The sequence below is a fragment of the Corvus moneduloides genome, chromosome 19 (genome assembly GCF_009650955.1).
Source record: "Corvus moneduloides isolate bCorMon1 chromosome 19, bCorMon1.pri, whole genome shotgun sequence".
NCBI lineage: Eukaryota > Metazoa > Chordata > Aves > Passeriformes > Corvidae > Corvus > Corvus moneduloides.
This window is the reverse complement of record NC_045494.1, coordinates 7484735-7508375: the sequence shown is the minus strand read 5'-3', so window position 1 is coordinate 7508375 and position 23641 is coordinate 7484735. Positions and strand designations below refer to the sequence as shown.

The window sequence follows — 23641 nt, the reverse complement described above, 5'->3', positions numbered from 1 at the left end:
CCAGGGACAATTTCATTCCCATTGGGCATCTCACTACAGGTTTCAGGTGTCCAGGATTGAAACCTCTGACACTTGTGAGAGAGAACAAAGGAGGATTCACCCAAGCCATGAGCTCATCCCTTTCCTTCTTGGTGTTACAAACCCATAGCAATCAAATGAAATGACCATGGCACCCTCATGACACTCTCTGTTCTCCAGCACTGGACATCTCTTAATTAACCAGAGAGGATTTCCAGGTACCTGCTCCTAACCCCTGTGGTGCCTATGGCCAGCACAGAGAGAGATCCCCTCTGCCACAGACGTACCTGGAGGGAGTAGAGTTCTGCTGCTCCACTTTGGCCCAGTACTGGAACACTGCCAAAAGGCCCACCTGCATCTCTGTTTCTTTACTCTGGCCCAGCAGGATCCTCCCATTCAGGTAATCCCACAGCACCTGAGGGGCAGCACAGCAAAGAGGCCTTTGTTAAACCTGCCAGATGGTACAGGCAGGTCTGGGCAGTGCCAGGCTGCACAGACCCACACCCTGCCTTGCTGATAATGCAAAACAAAGGCTCTCTGGGCTCAGGAAGAACCTGAGGAGCTGCACAATGTGTGGAGCAGCACTGCTTCAGGCTAGGGCCACAGGCACAGAGCCTTCCTGGCATCCATAGCTTCAGTGTTCAGTCACTCCCAGAAGCAGCACACAAAGCCTATCAGCCGAAGCCCTCCTGCTTTTTCAGCCCCCTTGGCACTTTCCTGTTGGCCTGGACACTACATCTGTCCCTGCTAGGGAGGGTCCTGCTCTTGCTTACCTGTCCATAATGGACGTCTGTGTAAATTTGGTTGTCAAAGTGCAGAGGTGTCCTCCAGGTGAGCCTGCGTAAGGTCACAGTGACCAGCTTGTCCTCCAGCAGGTAATCATGGAGATACTCCTCCAGTTTAATTGGCCTCACCATTTTACCTACATGACACAGAGACACGGTCATCCATCCCTCTTGGTGGAAGGGCTGGGACAGGAGCCTTCCTGCCCACCTCAGCTCCACCCTGCCCTTAGACTCCAACCATCAGCCGTTCCAAAGGGACACGGAGCCACACACCTCTTTCAGGAACAAACAACACAGCCCGAGCAGCATCAATCCTTAACCCTAATACACAGGGAAACTGCTTAGGAGGACCCTCCCAGGAGCCAGCAAGGGTGGAGGAACTATTCCAAGCAGGAGCTGTGATGCTCCCTGTTACAGAGGCTGCTGGAAGAGAGAAGCTCCATGCTGGTCTTTACTTGCCAAGATTTTTGTCGTCACTCCTGACAGCAAAGAGAACAAAGTCCTGTATCTCTTGCTGTTCTCCTATTCCCATCTGCTCACAGATCTCCTGCAAGAGCTCCTTGGCCACCTGAAGCAAGGAAAGAAGGAAATGAATACAGTGACCAGGCAAGCCCAAGGGCAGGTAGACACATTATTCCTTGTCAGATAAGGGATTTCCCTGGTGTGGCTCAGAGTCCAGACCAGTGAAGGAATTCACAGCTGGAAACTCACAGTGAATGTCCTGATCTTGGTGAGGTATTCCATGCCTCCAGGCATCAGCACCACCAGCCGGCGGGCACCGTGTCCCTTCTGCAAAGGACAGCGTTCAGGCAGCAAGACACGCAGGGTCCCATCAGCCCCACATGTGTTTCTCCCTCTTCCTCCTCATCCCTGCCTTCCACTGCTTGTCCATAGCACCTGCCTCTTCCCTGGCCACTCTGTGGCATTGCACTTCCCAAGCTCCTTCCATCCACATGCTCCATTTCCTCTCCTGGAACACCATCTGCCTCTGTCACGCTGCACGTGGCACCTCCAAGCAACCCTCTGCCCTCTCCCTCTTCCCACCATCCCCACTTCCCTGTCCCTCCATACCAGCAGTGCCTCCATCTCCACAGGGAAAGGGAGGTGCCGACGGCCCCCGTACAGGAAGTTTTTCCGCAGGTTGCTCTGGCAGATGTTGGCTATATCTGCAGGAAAAGGAAAAAGCTCCATGTGCTGAGCCAAACAGAGAACTAAACATCATGTCCTATGGTGTTGGGTCATCCTGGGTGGGTCAAATTTAACCCCTGGTCACTTCTAGGGGAGCAGAGAGACTTGACCTCACCTCCCACCCTCCCAGGACACATCCAAACCATGAGGAGCCAGCCACAGACAGTTTCCAGGACAGGGGAATGACAGGATGGGGGGATTAGATCTAGAATATTTGCTTTACAAGACACAAACAGTCTCACCGTGGTGGCTGCTGGATGGATCACTGCTGGCCAGCTGCAGGAACTTGGTGGCATAGGGCATGAGGATTTTGGAAGGCAGGAAGTACCCAGTGAGCAGGTTTAAGAGCAACCAGCCCCGCAGCTCGCTCTCCCTGGGGAACAGAAAGGACTGTGGGCACCTTGGGACAAGACAATTCCTGCTCTGAGCAGCTCAAAGTGAGCCCAGAACACCTCTGGCAGTTGGCAGAAAAGGAGGTGTCAGCCCTTGGGCAGAGGTTTCTTGTGCTGAGCAAGAGGTTGATACAGTTATTCCAATAGCAAGCAAAGAAAAGGAACAGTCAAGGCCACTCGGATGCCACTGCTGCCACCTCACAGGGCAGTGTGGGGCCAAGCCAGTCCTTGACTGATTTTTATCAATTCCCCAAGGCTGGGAGGAGAAATCAGAGCTCTGAACAGCACCACGACCAGGAGCCACCAGGAACGTTTACTGGTGCCCAGATAGATCAGCAGCCAGAAATACAAGGAGAAATATCCACTGAAGTGAAAATGCCACACGCAGTGATGGGCAAAATTTCCTGAGTGCTCAGCAGATGCTTCAGCACTGGAGCAGCTGGGGACAACACATCATGAGGAGACACCCTCTCCCCTGGCTCTGGTGTCCCTGCAGCAGATGGTTCCTCTCCAGCTGTGCACACACAGGAGCTGGCAGTGCTGGTACTCACTGGTGAGGGTTGTGGGTGACCTGTTTGATGACCTGGCAGTAGATCTCATCGTGCAAATTCTCCTTCTCCTTGCACAGCTGCATCCAGAGAGGAGAAAACAGCATCAGAGAGAGGATAAGAGCATCAGAGACATTCCCAGGTCATCTCTGTGCCCTTCCTCTCCCAGCTTCAGAGCTCTGCCAGTTTGGCTTAAAGTTTGGCCTTTGCAGCCTCTGGTCTCCAGTGCTATTTTGGCTCAAAGAAGGAGAGAGGAGAGGCAGGTTGTGCTCTCATGCACACAGTGATAACCAGGGAAACCATTTACATGCAACCCCTCCCCACAGTCTGTTTCAGCTCCCTTCCTCATGTAGGAGGTGATTATGGCTCTCCCTGCTCTTTTCCTTCCCAGCAAGGTCTTGGCCCTCCATTCCCATTGGTGCTGCTGCACTTTTCCCAGGGAAGCTCACAAACCTGAAGGATTTCATAGATGCACTGGACCTCAGCCTGGTGCTTGTGTTTTGGCTGATCTCCCATGAACCGCATCAGCGCTGCAAGGCAAAGCCTGCCCTTTAGTCTGAGCAGGGGTGGTTCTGCCATGGGGCTGACAGTGGGCAAGGAAGCATCCTGAAAACTCCTCTGCTATTACAAGGCTTGCACTGGACACCTGGAGTCAGCCCAAAGCCCAGGCAGAGTGTTCTGGGACAGTTTGCACTCAAGGCAACGTCCCTTTTGCTGGAAGCTTTCAGCATGGACACAGGTGGTTATGAACTGCAGAAATGCCTTAGGAGGGGCCCTCCTCGCCCTGTTTCCACTCCCACTGGGCCCCACAGTGTCTGTGTGAGCCCACCCCGAGCACCCCACTCCCCCCTCTGCAGTGCTGTGCCCAGGGAGGTCCTTACTCTGGAAGTTCTTGGTAGCCAGCTCGTTCAGCTCACTGTCAGAGTACCGGAGCAAAGACGCCTGGATTGGGACCTACAGGGGTGACACAGGGATAAACCAGGGATGTGGATCACACAGAGCTGTGCTTCACCACAGACCGAGCTTCCCACAGACCACAGGCTTCACCACAGACCGAGCTCCCAGGATCTCACAGGCAGCACCGAAGAGTAGGGGACACCTACACTTGTCCAGAGACTGCAGCCAAGGATCTGTTCTTTGGCCATGTGGGGGCAAAGCCAGAGGCAGTGCTGGAGCTGGGGTTCTGGCTGTGGCCAGGGGGAGGGATGGGGCTCACCTTGGTGTGCCTCACCAGGTCAGCTACACTCTTCTTCTCAGCAGACATCCCCTTCAGGCCCTGCCTAGACAGAGGAGAGGGAACATGCAGTCCAAGAAATACCCCCAGAAACGGCCTGGTGTGGGTCAGGCTACCTTGGTCCTGTTTGGGAAGGAGCACAGCCTACTCACATGGACTGAGCCTCTCGGAAGTAGGTGGTGGCGAAGTCAGTCATGGTGTAATGGTCACCAGCAGGGACTAACATGGTGCTGTTGGCTTCTGGTGTCAGGCTGAGGACAGAACTCTGCAGGAACACCACCAAAGCTGCCCTAAAACATCAGCTGAGGAACTGCAGTGTGTATTCTCAGCTGCCAGACCTCATCTGCATGTGGTGCCTCCCCTCCAACACTATGATGGATTTGAGTGTCTCATCTGCAAAGACTAAGCACTCACCATCTTCCCTCTGCCCTCAGAGGTCAGACACTACCAGAGCCATGCACCCACCCTGGCAGCTCCCACAGAGCCCGGCCATGGCCCCTGGATGTTCCTCCCCAGCACTGCTCACCTCCCTGCTGGTGTTCCTGCTCTCCGGGGAAGCTTTCATGCTCTTCCACTGCTCCGCCCGTCTGTCCATGCTGGTGCTGAGGTAGTCAGGGGCTGGAGCCAGCTGCACCAGGCTGGTGGGGAAGAGACCACAGCGGCCACCGGTGGAGCCGAACTGCCACCCTGGAAAAGCAACAGAGAAAGAGTCAGGAACCAGGGCAGCTGCCAAGAGAAACAAGCACTGAAGCTCTCTGCTGGCAAAGGAGAGCATCAGACTCACCAGGTTTTCCTGCATCCTGAGGTAACATATATATAACTTATCTATTCCTATAGCTAAGGCAACTGGGACAAGGTGGCTTGTCCAGCAGAGCTGGAGGCTGATGATACCAGCCCACCCTGTATTCCTCTGGTTCTGGGTACCATGGATGCAGCAGGCCCTTGATCCTGGTCCTGCCAATCCCAACAAACCTGGCTCCACGCCCTGCATGGGCAGCAGCTCGATGAGGTCGCCCTTCTTGAAGCTGAGCAGGCTCTTGTCATCCACGACGTAGCTGCGCAGAGCCACGACATAGTTGGTGTCCTGGGGAAAGGGCCATGGCCAGGTCAGTTCTCATCCCAGGGATGCAAAGGGCTCGGGTGATGTCATCCCACTGACAGTCTCAGGTTCATCTGGGAAACCACCTTCATTCCCTACTGCATTCCAGCTGCTACCTCACCTGCCTCAGCTCCTGGATGAAGAGTTCCACCATGGCCTTGATGCACGGAGCCTTCGGAGAGTGCAGGATGAGCTGCTCTGTCTTCAGGGAGAACTCCAGGGAATTGCTGCCCTTCAGCTCCACTGACAGCACATCTGCAAAGCTGGGAACACAAGGCAGCGTGCTCAGGCTCCTGCTGCCAGAGCTTGGGGTGCAGAACGTGGGGATGGGAGCCCATTCCAAGGACTGGGAATGGAGACATGCCTCTACACGCTCCATGTTGGCCATTCACCAGCTGCTCATGGCTTTCACCCTGAGGAGCCCCCTGTGATGACACACACGGAGCTGACTCACCCCCAGCGCTCACTTGTTGTAAGCAAAGCTCAAGTAGGAAGGAAAAGGAAAAGCCAGAATCGTTAGCAGGAGGGTCAGTGACTCACAGCTGGCCTGTGAGTCATTCAGAGGTGAGCACAGCACTTGCACTGAGCCAAGAGAGCACAGCTCGACTTGGAATTTTCAGCTCCCCCATTCAGTTTGCCTCCAGCACCCTGTGTGACACTCTGTGTGACAAACTGTCCCCCTGCAGCAACCTGGGCCTTTTGCTCACCAGTAGCTGCATAGGATCTTGAGGTGCTCAGGACGGTATCCAGCTGCTTTCTCCACCTTCAGTAGCCTCATGCCCCGGTGAGAAACACCCAGGATCTGCACATCACTTCCCTTTTCGCCCTGTAAGGGAAGTGCAGCACAGAGGATCGAAGGCTCCATCCCACCTGCACGGGTGGGAAAGGAGATGCCACACACGAGGTGTGAAACCCTGCAAAGTATGGAAGGTACGGAATCACTGCAGTGTGGCCAGGCAGGGGGACACAAAGAGTGAACTGAGCCACAGCTAAAGCAAGCCCAGGGTCTGGTGAGAGAATTAAGACACACCTGAACTGGGAAAAGGCGGGAGAAATAGTTGGCCCAGTTGTCCCGAGCAGCCACTACAATCCTCTTCTTTATGCCGTCCTCCTGAATGGACTGGGCATTGTTGCCAACTCGGAACTCCGCTAGCAGGGTTACAAAACAGTTACTTTCTCAGAAAGACAAAGGTGGCCAAGTCTCCCTCTTCCCAGGGCTTCATTCCCAGCAGTCCCTCAGTGTTCACAGCACAGCAAACCACACTAAAGGGGAAAGGACACTTGCACACACCAGTCTGCTACTGGTTTCCATCCCTTTCTCCATGCAGATCATGTCAAAGGTGACAGCTGGAATTTGAAATGAACCAAAATCCTATCCTTGGGCTTTAGTTTCCTCTCCCCACAATAAACATTTCAGAAATAAGTTTTTCTGGCTCACAGGAATTTCAGGGCCATTTGGAATAAACAAACATTCCTACACTGCACTCTACAAATGTGCTTTCCTGCTGCAGTGACAAACATTTCTCCTCTGCCCTAAGTCCTGTCTGAAAGGCTTGGAGGCCAGTTCCTCATTTCAGACCAGAAGCTGGGATGGCCATAGAGGAGAAGGGGTGATGGGGCTGTTAATTACCCAACAGATCTTTCATCTTGCGCTTCTCCTCCCTGGAGATCCGAAAGCTGGAATCAGAGAAGGTGTCACGGATGATCTGCAGAGGAAGGGAACAGAGAGGCTTCCAGTGCAAAGGCCACACCTGGCTGTGTTGGGGCTCCTGAGGCTGTAAAACTGAGTCTCAGAGAGGAGTGAACAGGGGCTGGACTGGGTGGATCTGGAGAGGAGACTTGCACTGCTTGGGATGGAGAAGGGAAGGTAACTTATGCAATGTAATTATGGAGTGCTTTGTCCCCAGAGAGACAACTGGCCTTGAGCCACACTCCTGTGCTTACCTGTTCACACAGCAAGTTCAGACAATAAGGGTGGCTGAAATTTTCCTTGGGGTAAAACACCTGCAAGAGGAGGGTAATAGTGGTGTTACAGATACTGCAGAAGCAGCTCCCCAGGGATGTTCTGCAATCCATATGCCCTGCTGCCAGGGAGGAGCGAGTTCATCTCCAGGGACAGGCAGGGAGGAGACGCTGTGAATGTAAACAGAAGGGCCAGGAGTGAAGGACCAAAACCTGAGTGGTAAGAGCAAAGGATGAACCCTGGTGAGTTTAGCACACTCTCCAATACTTGATTTTAAACACATTTGTACTATTTTATCAGGAAAGCATCAGGCAACAACAAATTTGGGTTTCAGATTTCTCAGTAGTCTAGAGAGGAAGGAAAGGACAGGCAGAGAAACTGAGACACAAGTGTCAGTAAGGGAGAGCAGGACCCAGATTCCCCATGACATGATCCCCTGCCTCCAGCTCCTGTGTCTGTGATCCCAGAAATATCTTTGTGCCCTTGTCTTACACTGAGTGCCTATGACCAAAAACCCCATTTTAACCAAAGATGGAATGAGTCTCCCCCCACCGTAGCCAATCCTCAGCCAAGGAACCAAACCTCTTTGCGCAGAAAAATTTTCCAGGCAGGGTCGATATAGGAAAAGCTGACACTGCTGGTGAGCTTGTACAGCTGAGTCTTGATGCCATCATCACCTGCCACTGTCACTGCAGAGTCTGTGTGGGGACAAAGAGCAGTGAAGATGGGCTGTGAGGGCTACAAGGTCCTTTCCACCCATCGAAGACCTACCAGGAGAAAGGGAACAGTTCCTGATTGAATATTCCTGTTGGGGACTCTCCTGAAGGCCAGTGACCAGCTCATGGGAGCATAAACCACTCATTCCCAACATTTCTGGTAGCGTTTACACTTCCTGTATTAGCCACAAAGTTCAGTACTAAGAACAGAAACACTCCAGGCACGGGGAGCACTCAGCCTCCCATGAAAATACTCCTCTGGTGCCTGAGGCTGAAGACACAGGTTTCACTTTTTGTCATTATAAACCGGCTGCTAAAGATTTCAAAGGGACATAAAAGTTCTCCCCTGAGCTTGGAGGCTCTGAGGTTGTGGTACAGGGCACCCAAAACTAGCACTGGATTGTCATTCTGCAGGTGTGTTAAAGACAGGCTCAATCTTTGAACAACTGTTCAAAGTTGTTACTTTATGAGGTAGGAATGTCTTCATTTAAGCACTTCAAACTTTCAAAACTTCAGAGTTCATAAACAAGTAAAGTAGTAATTCCCATACTTCAGCTGTTTCTATATCCCTGTTCCAAAGCATGAAGGAATTTTTCAGGCTAATCCAGTTACTTTGACTTTCACAGGACTTCCTAAAGAACCATTTTTTAAGAGAGGAGGAACTAACAGGGAATTTCTTTTATACCAGGGAAGCTTCAGTAATGTGTTTGGCTGACAGTTCCTTGCAGGTTGTGAAATGTGATGCTGATGAGAATTTTGAAGAGCTTGAAATACATTGGTACAGGTATCCAATGTATAAAATTAATTCAGGCTCCCACTGAAATTCAGAGGCAAAACTAAGACTGAATAACACTTCCAAGCCACTGCTGATAAGCATTAGCTCTACTTCTTTAAAGTGGGCAGCATCCAAACACTCTTTGTGTGTCCAAGGTCTCCCAGGCCCAGCCTCCCTCTGAGAAACATTCCCTCATCCCTCTGCCTGTCTCTAAGATCCCTCCAGAGGTTTGTAAGGTGAAAGACCTGGCTTCCCATTCCTCCCTGGTCTAAAGTCCACCCACTGATTGCCACTTTGATAATTATGCCCCAGGTAAACAATAACAGTACTGTGGGCTGGACCTTGACAAAGCTGTAGCCCAAAGGACCTTTCTATTTTTAGCATTTATCAGAAGGGACAAGTTAGAGCTGGGAAGTGCCAGGCTGGTTGCTGGGCCAGACTGGAACTGTGACATCTCTCTGCCTACCCACAGATCTGATTGCACAATCCCCCTGGTCTCACACAGCTCACTCAGCCTCTGGCCCACTGATGACAGGACCTGTGCCATGACTCTCCTGGGCTGATTCGAGCCCCGTCCCCTCCCTGCCCTGCTACCAAATCCCACATGGGTGAGATCAATACTCACCCTTCCCTGTGGATTCCTGCCTCCCTTGGTCCTCAGGCATTGGGGGGGGAAGAGGGGGAGCATGAGGGGCCGGGGAAGCTGGTGGGGTACCCTCTGGTCTAAAGATAGACAGGAGAGGCAACTGCTTTTCCTTGATAGAGCTGGAAGCTGAGCCTGGCTTGGGCTTGACAGGTGGAGGTGTTTTCTTCTCTTGTGGCAGAGGAGATGGCTGGAAGACAGCAAAACCATTTGAGCCAGATTTTCTCTGCATTCCTGGGCTCTGTCCTAAGTCATCCTAGGGCAGCAGCCCACCCATGGAGCAAGATCTGTGGCAATAGCCTGCCACTGCCTTTAGATCAACACAAAATCTACAAAGACATGATCAACCAAACCCAGAGGACCAAGTATTTGAGATCAAAGCTTCCAGTTCAGAAGGGAAAAAAGGATGTTAACAAGCCAAAGCCTTGGTGCCAAACGTGGAGAACATGAGTTGCTTGCTTCCAGATCAGCCTTAAGCATCTCACAAAAGGACTTGCTGCTCCAGAGCCTTTTCTTCAGGACCTCAGATGACTTTACAGATTGGAACCCAGTCTAGGGTGGGCAGCACCATGGTGTGAGCTCCCAGCTACCTCATAACCCAACCAGAAATCACCTGGCTGCTACTGCAGCACCAGGGAGATCCCAGCCTGCTGGAAATGGGATGGACAGGCTCTCTCTGCTGAGCTCTTAAAGTGACCAGAGAGCAAAGAACTCACCGAAGGGAGAGGGGAGATGTTCATCATTCCCAGCTTGGCCAGAGCCTCATTTTTGGGGTCGTTCTTCTTTACAAATGGCTTGGGTACTCTCCTGCAAGGGAACAGGGAACAGCATTCTGGGGTTTGGGCACGATGGAGCCACGTGGCAGAGCTGAGATGGAGAACCCCCATCTCCCTCCTGCCCACAGGGTGGACTCCACACTCTCACCTGATGGGCTCGATGGGCTGGGGCTCGGGGGCTGGTCTGCTCTGGTACATTTTGATGATGTTCCCAATCTCGTGGCTGGGTGCAGGACGTGCCTTGGGGTCTGAAGGCTTCACTACAGGCGGCTCTCTCTTCACTTTTGGCGTCTCCTTTTTTGGCTTTGGCTCAGGAGGTGGCAAAAGGGAAGCAGGAGCTGTCAGGGTGACAACTGTAATCAACAGACCAGCAAAGGCACAGGAGAAATCCCTTTATCTCATTTGACATTCCCTTTCTTTCCCTCTGATGCTGGCTGGCCAACGCCTTCCACAAAAACGCAATTTGGGATCCCATTTCCCAAAGCTCAGACATTCTTCTTTTTCCTCTCCTGTCAAGATGCAGACTCCCAGAAGAGTCAGATCCTTTCCTCCTCTGCCTGAACCCTGGCCTGATGTTCCTGGAAAGTTCTTCCTTGTCAACCAGCCTGGGTCTGCACTGCACATCTTACCTGGCTCTGGTTTAGGGACAGGCTTCACTTCTTTCCTCTTCTCCTGCTCCTCTTTTTTCCTCTTCTCCTGCTCCTCTCTTTTCCTCTCCTCCTCCTCCTCTCTTTTCCTCTCCTCCTCCTCCTCCTTTGGCTGGGGTTTTGCTGGAGGAGTCCAGGTTTTGCTAGGTCTGACTTTCTTCACTCGGATGTGCTGCTCTCCTGCATAGAAAGGGGGATTTGAACTGGTCAAACCCACACAGAAAATCTGGCACTGATGGCACAGTTCCCACTCTTGCCTCAGTCAGCAAAAACCTGTTTCCTAGAGTGAGGGAGAATGTGGCAGTCATAAGCCCAGAGATTTCTAGAAAATTGGCCCCTCAGCAGCTCACAGTCTGAATTGTAGCTAGCTGAACAAGAACCCAAAACTCCTGCACACATATCGCCAGCAGCTCCTGCAGGGATTAGCTGAGTTCCAGACGGGGAGACAAGAACACCTGGGCATGCCAGGAAGGCTGCAGAGCAAGGTGTTACGATGAGTGAAACTCCCCAAGTGGCAGACGCTCACCCATCTTCTGGAAGTACTCTCTCTTCTGCTGGAAGGTTTCCCGAGGATAGTCATCATCTCCACTGCTGGAGAACTCCTCTTCCATGTAGTCATAATCCTGCAGACAGTGCACAACTTGTTTAATTGGCACCAGCCAGCAGTACCCCTGCAGTGCCCTTCAGCTCAGGGGTGATTTTGTCTCAAAAAGTTTTGATCTAGAGCCTCTCCCCATCCAGGAGTGTCCCAACAGATCCGTTTCTAACACAAGGAATCCTCAGCCAAGCACAAAGAAGGATTATATTAGAGGCCTGCTGGAAGATAAAGAACTCAGAGTAATTCATTTCCCTGTGGAAAAATTCAGTTTAACTGGAAATGAATTGGCCAACCCTGCAGCCAAACCCCCACAGAGCAAATGCCACCAAGGTTTGATCCTTAAAGACTCAGCAAGCAGAGTTTGAAAAGTCTCAGTATCATCAGTAAGCACAAATCTCTGCTCTCCTCTCTGCCAAACCACCACCACACAGGGATGGATGCAGGGCTAACACCAAACATGAAATTCAGGCCAAATCCAGCACGGCTGTTTGTTGCTCATACCGGCTCTTTTGCCTTAGCTGGTGGCTCTGGAGACCTCGGTGGTGTTGCAGCAGCCTGGCTGCTGGAAGGCTGCTTGGGTTTTGGGAGAGTGGCTGGGGATGAGGCTTGTGCTGGGCTTGAGACTCTTGGCCTCGAGTTTTCAAGAGACTTTTGCCGTTTCTGCAGCTCCTGCTGCTGCTGCTGCTGGGAAATGCTCATGGCTTGAAGGGTCATCTGCCGGGCCTGGGGAAGGAATTGCAAGGTCCATGAGCTCTAGGCTACACAAACCCAGCCACCAGTCACAGGCTGTCCTGCTTTTTCACTGTTAATCACAAAACATCCACATGGTGCACTGCAAATTTCCCAGTATGTGGACAAGGCATGCCCAGGGACTCTTCTCCCAGCTGGCCAAGGATGCAGAGCTCCTAACACCCCCAAAAGGCTCAGCTGCCAGCCTGGGACTGCCATGCACTCACAGGGCTTTGCACAGAAAGCAGAATGCATCTGTAGCAAATCCCAGCTTAAAACCCCATGAGAACTGCAGCTGAATCTTCTCAGGGCCTGCTCCTGTCCCTGCTCCTCACTCACTGATGGTGCCTCAATGTCCCCACGGACACAAAGGGGCAAGAAAAGGGGTCCCAGTTTTGCAGGGAATAATCCCCACTTTATAGAGTTCACCCCAGCACAGAGTGACACGGAGCAGGCCCAAAGAGGAGGAGAGCTGGGCTCCCCTCCAAGGCACAAACACCAGTGCATGGTTCTTCCCCAGTTCCTGGGCCCCTTCCACTCACCATGAGCATGGCTTGCTGGTTGATAAAGGCTTGCTGCTGTGCTGCCAGCTGGCTGGGATCTACAGCTGGAACCATGGGCTGGGGCATCACCATGGCTGTGGAAGACAACACAATCATCTTCAAAATCCTACAGGTGAACATTCCCCACAGAGCCTGAGCATCAGCCTGGAGTGTTCACTGAGCCCCTCACCTGACACTGAAATGCACAGGCTCCACTGACACCCCCCTCCCATCCCCTTCCCTCTAGAGTTACAGAAACACTGCTCTTACCTGGCATAGGTGCAACCCCACCAGCCCCCATCATGGGCATGGCTGCTGGCATCCCCACCATGGAGGGCATGGGCTGGTAAACTGGTGCTTGAGTCATTCCAGGGAAGCCTAGAGGCAAAAGACCAAGTGCACAGTGCTTTTGGAGAACTCCAAATGAGAATATCCTGAGATATTCTCACTTCTGGTGCTCTCCACATGCACCAACCACAGCAGGACACAGCAAAACTCAGGTGGAAAAAGGAAACCAAAGAAAGATGTGTGGCCTGCCAGAATTTAAATAGCAGTATCCAGACTCTGTTTCTGCAACATGGCTTAGGACACCACCATTCTTCATGATTAAGATTATAAGTAATTTGTGCCTGTGTCTGATTGCAGAGGAGGGTTTCTCTTGAGGGCTGGGCAAAGATCTCTGGGGCTGGGACTGTCACATCTGTATTGGTCTCTTTGCAGTGGGTGGCAAGGCTGGATGAACAACGAGCCCTGGCCTGGATAGCATTGTGTGCACGTGGAGGAGCTGTGGGGAGAAAGGAATTCCTCTGCTCTCAGCAGTCAAGTCTCACATGGGGTCACAAACAAACCCCACTGAGTGCAAAGCCAGCAGAGCAAGGGGTGTGGGGGTCAGACTCAGCTGGGAGGAGTCAGCACACAGCACAAATCTACTGAACCATGATGTCACCACCAGTGAGAATGGCCCTGGGATGCCATAGGAAGATCATCATATCCCTCACTCATCTAAGAAGCCACGTAAGTGACAAACTGGCATCAGACAGTGATCTGTGATAGGGCTTGTCATGTTCCAGAGCCTCTCCAACAGCCAGAAGTAGTTCCAGTCTCAGGAATGACTGAACTGGACATGCCCCACCTTTCTGAGACTGCTGGGTGTGTTCCTATCCATGCAGATTTGTCAGTGCCAGTAATAAGTTGGGGTTTGACTCCACCCTGCTGCAAATGCCAGAGTCTTAGCTCCACAGAAGTGAGGAAAAGTAAAGAAACCAAACACACAAACCAGAACCTCTTCAGGGTTCAGACTTACTAACCCAAGGAATAGCTACAGATGATGGGAAGTTCTGTGAGGAAGTAATAAGAAAGATTAAAACCACTCCTGATAAAGGCACCAACTGCTCTGTGAAAGCCTGGGGTGAAGAGAAGGTGAATACAAGACTTACAAGTGTTTGTCTAGGAAAGAGGTGGCCTGGGTCAGAAACAAGCTACCTGCTGCCTTGACCCCAAGACCAGCTCAAGAGAAATTAAAAGCACAACAAAGTCATTCCCTTATCTAACACCTTTCCCAAAGCATCTGTCTCACCAGGGAGTGAAGAGTGCAGCCTGTGCTAAAGCCCAGTGTTCTTCATGAACCAGCTGAGCCCACACAATAATTAGCATTTAAGGGGCTCCCTGACTTGTGCTCATTGAAGCTCATGTGGTCCCAGATGTTCCCAGCTGTCCCCATGCCCTTACAGACCTGTAGAAGGAAGGATTCCTCTCTGTGTGGGTCCAATCTTCCCACCTCCTTTCATGCGGCTGGTGAGACTCTCCCTGTTCTCCATATCCTGCATCAAAATAAATCCAAAACAGTTATCTGAGCTCAGAGGGACAGAATTCCTGGAGGGGACGACATCCAAAGGCACATCTGAGCTGAGCAGGGGCAGAGAACAGGCAGGAAAAAAGCTGAAGGACTCACAGAGACAGGAGAGCTGCAGAGAGAAGGCAGGAGGGAACATGAGGGGACTTACAGGTACTCTGGAGCCCTGATGCAGCACAGGGCTGAAGAGATCATCCACGTAGTGATCCAAGCCTACAGGGGTCCTCAGGTCATCTCTGAACCTTGGATCTGGGAGCAGAGACAAGTCTGGTGACAAGGCAGGGAAGAAACATTCCCCTGCCTCCAGTCCCTGTTAGTCATGTGTCAGAGTGGAGCTCTACAACAAGAATCACCACCTGACTCCCCCTCTGCCCTGATTCCCTGGCTGGGGCCTATCTGGCCCTTCCCAGTGTCTCCCACAGTCCTGGGCTAAAGCTCACCTGGATGGAGACCAATGAGTTCTGGAGGCAGGCTGGGTGGGGGGAAGGCAGGGGCCTGGATACCTGGAGCAGGAGGGATCCTGATGAAGAGGAAAATGAGATGAGGGCCAGAGTGCTGAAAGATGAACCACTGGGTGACAGGGCCACAAAGTGGTGGGGCAGGAGGAACAGGTGGCTCACGTGTCCAGGTTAGAGGACTGGAGGATGCTCCTGTCCCTTTCTGAACTGATGGGGTACTCAGTGGGGGCCTGGGAGGAGCTGCTGAAGTTGCTGGTCTCCTCCATCTCTCCAATGAGGTCCAGCACAAAGTCACAGCCCAGCAGGTCCTGCCATGTGTTGCCAGTGAACATGGAGATAGACCACCCTCGAGTCTTCTTGTCACAGCCCCTGAGAGAAGAAAGGTGTCCAGGTAAGCAGGGGAAAGGAGAGGAAGGAAAACATTACACTCAGCTTCTTCTCACATTGTCTATCCTGGCTTAAGTCCTTTAGATTTAGGGTGTGAATCAACTATTAAGTGCCCAGGATTAGGAAAAAAACCCAGAATCACTCAAGATTTGTCATTTAAATTTTTTTTCCCCTGAAGCTGCTCTCACAGATCACACCAGTGGTTCCTCTGTTCCTAAAGAGGCCCACTGTTTATGGTTGAGGGTTATGTTAAGGGTGAAGAAGGGAGCACAGGCTGCAGTGGGCAAGAAGTGAGTATTCTACATGTGACCCTATAAATTCCAGCCTGCAGGCCCAACCAGTCTGAACCTCAGAGCTGTGACAGCCTCTCTCACACCCCAAGACCTTCTCCCATCCTCTGGCAGTACCTTGCACTCAGGATCGAGGCTGCATACTGCTCCCCAGTCGTCCAGGACTCCACCTCAGCTGAGAACATCTCCTCTAGCACAGAGAACAAAGTCAGTACCCACAGCCTCCCCAGCAGGACCCAAAGGACCCACATTCCATGGGACACAGGCAGAGCCCAGCTGGAAAGTCTCACACACTCCTGAGCAGGGCCACAGGAGGACTGAAAGGTCATGGAAGGCTCCACATGCACACATTCACACCCAAAATATCTGTTTGTTGGCACAGGTTGGCATTTCCAGCCTGACAGGTGAAAACCTTTGCAGTGTCCTGGTTTGCTTGGGGACCATGCCACTCACGAGGAGCCAGAGCAGGGATGTTCTGTGCTCAATTCACAGAGCTGTGGTTGCTCAAGAGGTAGATTTGGGTAATATTTGAGAAAGGAGAAGGGCAGAAAGTCCCTGTAACAAATTACTGCTGCACAGGTTGAGCTGTAATGGAGAGCAGGAAAACCAGCCCCGTAGAGATGCACAGGCAGATCAACCCTCTGTTGAGAAGGGCCCAAACCCAGGACAATCTCATCCCTCAGCCTGAGAAGCAGGTCCCACCAGGCCCAGACTTTGCAAGTTTTGGGTCTAGATTCAGATGCTTGTTTCCCCCATGGTTGTACCAGCAAACAGCATTCTGATCCTCTTCACTTAGTTGAGGGAATTATTACCCAAATGCTGATTTCTATCCTGAAAAAGTCCTTAGAGACTAAAAGACAGCAGGAGGGCAGAAGATTGGGTTACCATTAAAGGTATGAACATCCAGCACCATCTTCCCTCTCCTCTGGTTTGCTGTCCACTCCAGCTGGGTGGGAGGGTAAGCCCGAGAGGGTGCAGGCTCTGCCTCTGTGCACTGAGCTGCTGTCAGGATCTTGCGCTGGCAAACGGCGTTGTAGCCCTCCATGCCATAGTCTGACACAAACCTAGGAAAAGGCAGCTCCATTTAGCACCGCTCATCCTTCTTAACCCCTGTGTAAACCTGCCTTGGTCTTTTCTCCTCTTACTTCAGCAGTGGCTTCTCCAGTGCTGGTGAGGGGCCAAAGCAGCTCAGCAAAGTCGCCATCAGGACCCAGCCTCGCTGGCTCTGCTCCATGTCTGGGTTCCTCCAGGTCTGGGCAGCCACCTGGCTGAAGATTTCATTGCGCAGAGCAGCGTCACTCAGACCTCTCCCAGCAATGTAGTTGCCCAGCAGCACCTCCTGCCAGCCACGGAGACTCTTGTCACCAATGAACCGCAAAATCTGGGAGCATCCAGGGGGAAAAAAAGAGAGAACCGGAGCTGTAACCCTCTGTCCCAAACTGTGGTGTAAGAAGTTGTAGACACCAGGATGTTTGTGAGCCTGAGTAGCCAACACTCAGACTGGGGTCTGTCCTCAAGTTTTTGTGCACCACCAAAGTGCTGGGCAATTTGGGAGGTAACGTTTATAGCGATTGGATCCTGACTGAAAGTCACGGTGATTTCAGTGTCTTCTGAGGTATGACTCAGAATTTGGTCTAGAGTAAAATATTTCCCCTTGGGCAGGGCTCAGACACACTAGTAAATTACCACAGGATAGTTGCTGCTGAGCCCACTGAGTGTTTAAAACCAGTTAATATTATACCAAGGACTATGGGATGTGGTGTCTCAACACGCTCACTGAAGAAATGGTTCCGTTTCTTTGCTTTGCATATCGACATCTTCAATGCTTTTTTAGTTTGTATTTCTCACCCTTAGGTACAGAATGATTTCTTTCATCCTCTACACTTCAGTATGTCACGAGTTAAAATTTTTCTAAAATGGACAGCTTTGGAAAGAACATTTAAGAATAACAACACTTCTAAAAACAGTTAATGGTACCAAGCATGTCAGAGATTCACTGAGAAAAACAGGGGATGGTGATTGTTTAGTTCTCATGGAATTTTTTGTAGTAAATCCCTACTTCGTTAGCAACAGAGAAAAACTGCCTTTGATCTTTAGAAAAATAATAGTATTCTGCTTAAACACAATCCTATTCACAAGATTTTATTGAAGCTTATGCTATTCTATAATTGGGATCATAAGGACAAAACAAGAGACTGTTTTTAGGTATTAACTTTCTTAATGGGCTTATTTTAATTCTATGTAATTCCCAAAAAAGATTACCACGTTTACTTAGAAAGTATCTGGAATTTCATTCTATTTTCAAACATTTCTGTATTACCATTTAAAAGAAGAAATATAAAGAAATGTCTGTTTCACATCCACAGAGACGAAGCAGCACCATCCCCTTCAGGCAAACACTACAGAGTGAGGGTGTGGTTCCAGGTGTAGTTTTCCTGATGACAAAGTCCCTGCCCTTTCCCAGCCTTTACACAACAGCTCCCTGTCCCCTGTTGGGTAGTGACACATCTGTGAGCCCGAGGTGCAATCGAGATGTTTGCTATAAACCACATCACGGAAAAGATCTGGGTTAAATGAAACTTTTTAATGACTGATGGGTGTTTGAGAAGACAGAGTTCCCTTATCATTGCTTCTGAGTCTGGAATATTGGGATATTAAAGTTTAGCAGTCCTATTCCTCTACATCCTGCCAAATTCTGAGGCTCCACCACCAGGTAATTCACTTTGACCCCAGGGGTCTGTGGCTGCTCTGTGCCTCCCCAAGAGCACAGCAACTCTAAGGGGCTGTGTGTGATCTCTGCCAGGCTGCTCCAGGGCCTAAAAAGAGCAATTTATTCTGCTTTTCCAGCCCTCCATGTATTGTAAGAACAGTATCCACCAGCAGCAACTTGTTGTATAAAGGCATCAAAACATTGTCTGTGCCCACCTGTCCTTCAGCAAGGTCAAGAATGACATCTCTTACCAGTTTGTTGATCTCAAGTGCACTCTCCTGGTGTTCAGCATCCAGGTGGGTTAAGGGGTGCTGCAGAGGCTGACCAGGGGCAGGGAAATCTGGCTTCTGCAAAGAAATGAAAGGACAGAGAGATTGGCTCCTGGTGTTACTAGAACTTGTGTGTCTGCCCACAGGGGAAGCCATGAAGAGAAATAAGAAGTGTTCCCACCTGGAAGTGTGATTTGACGAAGGAGGAGAAGGGATAGTTGTTGATGGTGGGTGGGAGGGAAAGGTCATCCTTGACCTTGATTTCTGGGGGCTGGGTCTCAGTTATCTGGTTGGCCTGTGCTCGGTATCGACCTGCAAGGGAAGGAGGTCTGGTGGTGGCAGGACACAAACAACTCACACAGCAACTCCTGGCTGACCTGCACCTCACCCTGCTGGAGCCCTGGCACTCCAGGGACACCCAGCCCAGCCCTGCTGCCTCAGACCCCCCAGCAGGCACAGCTTCACCTCCCTGAGACCACAAGGACTCTCTCCAGAGAGATTTTACAGCTCTGATCTTTCAGACTTTTCTCCCCAGAGAACACCTGGAGATTCAAGTCTGCTCTGCAGCATTTACATGGCAGGAAACGCTGAGCCCATGCAGAGATACTGCTGACAACTGCTCAGTCAACAAGGAAATGAGAGGGCTTTGTAATGAGGGATTTATCATGGGTGAGAGAGGAACAAACATCACTGAGAAGGGATTTCTCAATGCAGCACAGCTCCTGTGCATTCCTCTATCTCCAAACGTGTCCCCTGATGCTCTCCCATCCTCCCTGTTTACATCCCATCAGCTTTCATTGCCAGCAGTTTCACTGTTCCCTGAGCTCCTCTGGCTTACATTGCTCACTAGACCGGCTGATAGTCCCTGGAGGGCTCTGCCATGAAATGTGAGGTATTTGGGAATCCAGCACAGTCTGCTCCAATTCACAAGACTCTTCTGCCTGATTGTGTCCCTTACTGTCCCCCACAGAAGGCCACAGGCACAGCTGGCTTTGGGTTTGACACTGTACAGACAGAGAGAGGCAAATCCTGCCTCAACCTATTTGCAGCTTAAATATTCACACTGTACAGGGAGCTACAGAGGAAACACAACTGCAAATAACTTAATGCTCAAGGTCAGATTAACGGCTCATGAAATTATTGCAGTTAGTTGTATTTTGGTGATTTGAAAACCAATTGGTGCATCCCTAAATTGATAAAATTAACATATACTTGACTTGTTATATTGTTACATCCTTAAGTTATTATGTTGTTATATCCTTGGACTGATAAACTGTTATGTCTCAAGTTATTACATTGTTCCACAGTCAAGCTGTTACCCTGTTTCTCCTTCCTTCTATTTTAAAATTCTTTTTGAGGAAGTAATTTTTAACAAAACCTAAAAATATTTCTTTGAAATTGCCCAAACTGTCATTTTCTTCCCCTTCAATTTCCTTAAATATTTTAGAGTAGGTAAAAGATGGGTTTAAGTTCTTCCACCCCAGATACTCCTCTCTGCCAGAGACCTGGGTTCATTAAGCAGTTTGCTATAACATAACTTTGACCAAAGAGTTTCGCACCATCCCTGCCATCAGTTCTACCAGCTCAGTTCAAAAGAAGAGCTGAAGAATTAACAAAGATACTGATTTTCAAGCTGGTGGTTTGCTCCCTGGCCCAAGTTTCTTTTCTTCTCTGCCATGTCAGGAAACAACACTCATGGTACCATTTGCCTTTATCATATTTACACTGCAAGGATAATGAAACAAATCCAACCCAGTGTCAGGCAGCAGGGAGACCAAACACATACATTGATATGAACAAGGAGATACACAGTGAAACAGTGCAGGAAAGGGAGGGAAGGAGGAGGATTCCTCACCTTCAAGAGAGCGCAGGAGGGCTGCGAGCTCTGCAGGGATCTCCAGCAGCCCCACATCCTGGAGAGAGAAACAAGTAAGCAAGTCACTGGCTGCCAGCAGAGGAACCACATAAAAACCCTGAGCTGACACGGAGTGAAACTGCCTTGGAAAAGCTGCCAGGACAGGGATGGAGCATCTGAGCCAACCCAGTAACTTCTGCCTCCACGACATTCAGAACTGCTGTGAACAGGGAGGTATCACATGAACACAGCTGTGTGACATGGGTCAGCAAAGAGGGAAAAGGGAGCAATTCCTAAATAAAGAATCAACTGCCACAAGGGGAATGACAGGAAAGTTGGCTTTCTTTGACTCATCTCTCATTCCTAACAAGTCTGGCATATTGCACTGTAGAGATTGCACCTGAAGGGTAAGGGCTGTTTCCTCCTGCACTTTCCTGACATTTTTCTTTTGATTTTCAGTATCCAAAAGTGAAAAGAGACCTGATTCTGATCTTTGATGTGTGTTGCAGGTCCCTAAGAAGGTTCAGATCTCTACCTGGGTAATCCAGATGAGAATCTGGCTAATGAGACTTGATTTTCACTGGTTTGCACCTTGCACTGCTGCAAGGTAGGGAGCAAATGGGCCAATGCAACAGTGTGTCAGCACCACTGCATGTAGTGTCAGCTCAGGGCGTTTCAGACAGAACTACTCAGATTAAGGCACTATAAAACCAAGCCAAAGTCACAAAGCCTGAGCTTTTAGGGGTTTTTTTTGGTTTCTTTGGTTTGTTTTTTTAAGATCTGCATAGTAAATCCTCTTGTCACAGCACATTCTTCTGACATCTCTCTCCACATAAAACTTAAAGACAGATTCGCAGCATTTTTGATCAGTTTGATTTTGCTCACGAGAACATACTTGACTTCAAGTCTGGCTTTTCAACGATGTATTCAGGAAGTGGACTGTGAAATCCCACAGTTCTGGATCCACACCTGAGGAAGCAGGTGATACAGGAGCACCCAGGGCTAATTATTTTTCTTGTTACTGACACATCTATACAGAATTGTGGATAATATCAATTCAGATTCCCTTCGATTCAGATTTATGGACACACTGCAGCAAATGTGTGTCCATAAATAATGGCATTAGTTAGAAGTGTTGATACAGGTTAAATGTGCTATGAAGCCTTTGATACATCCCTTCCTCTACATCAGCTTCTGTTAATATATTTATGCAGAACTATCTCATTCCCACCCTTCACAATGGAACATGGTCATCAAAAATACTCTCCCCTCCACCTCTGAAGACCAGGTCTGGTGCTGTGAACAAACACAGTGCTCTGCCTCAGGACTGATTTACGATACCTGGCTGTGCCCAGAGCTTGGCAAACACTGAACTAATGAGATATTTCTGTATTAGAAGGCCCTTCATACCAAGCTAACCTGCATTCTGTACTAGGTTCCACACATGTGTGCACCCCCTCCAGGTGTTCTGCTGTTCCCCAGCAAACCTGTGCTGAGGAGGCACAAGGGAGGGAGAACGCCTGGAGAACCTGATTTTTTTGATCTCAGACCCTCCCAGACTGTTTGACAACTCACCATTCCTTGTCTGGGACTGTTCTCTGTGTCACCACAGGCCAGAGAGCTCCTTCTTTGTTTCCTTTCCCTTAACTCCTGCTGTTAGGAGATGAAAAGAGGATGGAGGGTGGGAAAAGATGTGTATGAAGTCATGTCCAGCTATTATGAGGACAGATGCTGGGGGTGGCCAGGAGCTGGTGTCCTGCTCCAGAAGATAAAATGACAGAACAGCTACAGAGCCTTCTTGGGACCCCAACACAGTGTATCGAGAAGGGGCTGCCCAGGCAAAGACATGAGCTTTGCTGAAACACCTCCTGCCCTGCATGACACAATTCAACAGCAAGAGCCTCCAGCACCTGCCCAGCATCGTGCCACACCTTCCCCTGCTGAGCATTTGATGTGGCTCAGGACAAAAGAAGCACCCAGCAGCTGCCAGAAATGTTCCCTCACCTCTCCAGCATCAAAACACAAGGTAACAGCCTGAACACAGACAGATGAGCTTGTCCATGGAGAGGAAACCCTTTAGAAGGGTGGGAGGGATACCAAAAGCTAAACTCCCTCACAGCTCTGCCCTTTCCCATCCATTCTATGGTTCCCCAGCCTCATCACTCACCTTACTCCTGCTCCAAGATGGGGAAGGAGGGTCTCTGTCTCTGCCTCTCTCTCCTGCCTGTCAGTGGTGCAGAGCAGTGTGATTACATGGCAGGTTATGAGGGCTGGGCTGAGAAAGACAATGACAAGCTAAAGTCCAAAGGGCAGGGCCGTGGGGTGGGGGGAAAGGAGGAACTTTGCAGCAGGTGAACTTTGAGACCTTTGCTGCTGCTACTGCATGTACAGAGACCTCAGCAAACAAACACTGAAGGAACAGAAATAGATTCAAAAGAGCTGCACTGTTGTGGTTACCTGGGAGAAAGAAAAGCTGGATCCTGTCCAAATGGGAGGGGCAAGAAACAACAGAAACTCACACTGTGCTGGGCGTGGCAGGAGAGGAGGCACCTCTGCAGGTTTGTATCAACACCACTGTCCTTAACCCTCTGCCCCACCATGCCCTCAGCCATGCCATGAGCTGTGCTGGGTCCTTCCCTCATGAAGCTGACAGCTATGAGATGTTTGCTGCTACTCTAGGGATGAGTGGTCTGATTTCCTCTTTCCAGTTCTATTTTAATAGCTTGTGCAGAATACATTATACCCATTTGGCAGAACCATCCTGTACACCATTTTCCATCTTCTCAAAAACCTGCCATCCTGTTCTCACCCCAGCTGATTTCCAAGAGGCCAAAGGCTTGAGCAGCCTGAGGCAGCTGTAAGGGATCAGGGGAGGATCATTGTGGACTGAAAAATCTTGCATTCCAGTCACCAGAAACTGAACTGGGCAACAAAAAGAGCAAGAGGAACAACTCCTTACAGCTTGAGCAGAACAGCAGCTCTGAAGATCACAGATGGAACCAGCTCTTGTCTCATGTAGGGCAGCCTGGAGAAGCTCACAGAGCCAGACCCATGAATCAGCTGTGTTTGCAGTACCTGTGCCAATTCTGAATGTAATTTAGAGAGAGAAGGGTCCAGCCTCTGTGCTTCCTTCATTTGACTACATTTATGTCAGACAGAGGGTGAAG

At 50.4% G+C, this 23641-nt stretch overlaps 1 protein-coding gene across 1 annotated transcript in view; it reads right to left on the bottom strand.

The window, feature by feature from the left end:
- MYO15B (myosin XVB) overlaps positions 1-23641 on the bottom strand; it is a gene marked incomplete at its 5' end in the record, with an annotated part of 39460 nt that overhangs the window by 2925 nt on the left and 12894 nt on the right. Inside the window, 37 exons of the mRNA XM_032128587.1 lie at positions 306-433; positions 792-940; positions 1263-1371; positions 1515-1592; positions 1875-1969; positions 2234-2364; positions 2935-3011; positions 3385-3461; positions 3813-3885; positions 4148-4211; positions 4318-4430; positions 4692-4852; positions 5138-5249; positions 5386-5527; positions 5972-6090; positions 6295-6413; positions 6895-6970; positions 7209-7268; positions 7810-7925; positions 9344-9551; positions 10078-10168; positions 10286-10475; positions 10767-10964; positions 11311-11407; positions 11884-12105; positions 12654-12748; positions 12924-13031; positions 14386-14473; positions 14657-14754; positions 14946-15025; positions 15126-15332; positions 15758-15830; positions 16526-16704; positions 16786-17021; positions 18602-18697; positions 18801-18931; positions 20475-20532. Coding sequence (XP_031984478.1) covers positions 306-433; positions 792-940; positions 1263-1371; positions 1515-1592; positions 1875-1969; positions 2234-2364; positions 2935-3011; positions 3385-3461; positions 3813-3885; positions 4148-4211; positions 4318-4430; positions 4692-4852; positions 5138-5249; positions 5386-5527; positions 5972-6090; positions 6295-6413; positions 6895-6970; positions 7209-7268; positions 7810-7925; positions 9344-9551; positions 10078-10168; positions 10286-10475; positions 10767-10964; positions 11311-11407; positions 11884-12105; positions 12654-12748; positions 12924-13031; positions 14386-14473; positions 14657-14754; positions 14946-15025; positions 15126-15332; positions 15758-15830; positions 16526-16704; positions 16786-17021; positions 18602-18697; positions 18801-18931; positions 20475-20532 — 4454 coding nt within the window. The remainder of the gene's footprint in view (positions 1-305; positions 434-791; positions 941-1262; positions 1372-1514; positions 1593-1874; positions 1970-2233; positions 2365-2934; positions 3012-3384; positions 3462-3812; positions 3886-4147; positions 4212-4317; positions 4431-4691; positions 4853-5137; positions 5250-5385; positions 5528-5971; positions 6091-6294; positions 6414-6894; positions 6971-7208; positions 7269-7809; positions 7926-9343; positions 9552-10077; positions 10169-10285; positions 10476-10766; positions 10965-11310; positions 11408-11883; positions 12106-12653; positions 12749-12923; positions 13032-14385; positions 14474-14656; positions 14755-14945; positions 15026-15125; positions 15333-15757; positions 15831-16525; positions 16705-16785; positions 17022-18601; positions 18698-18800; positions 18932-20474; positions 20533-23641) is intronic.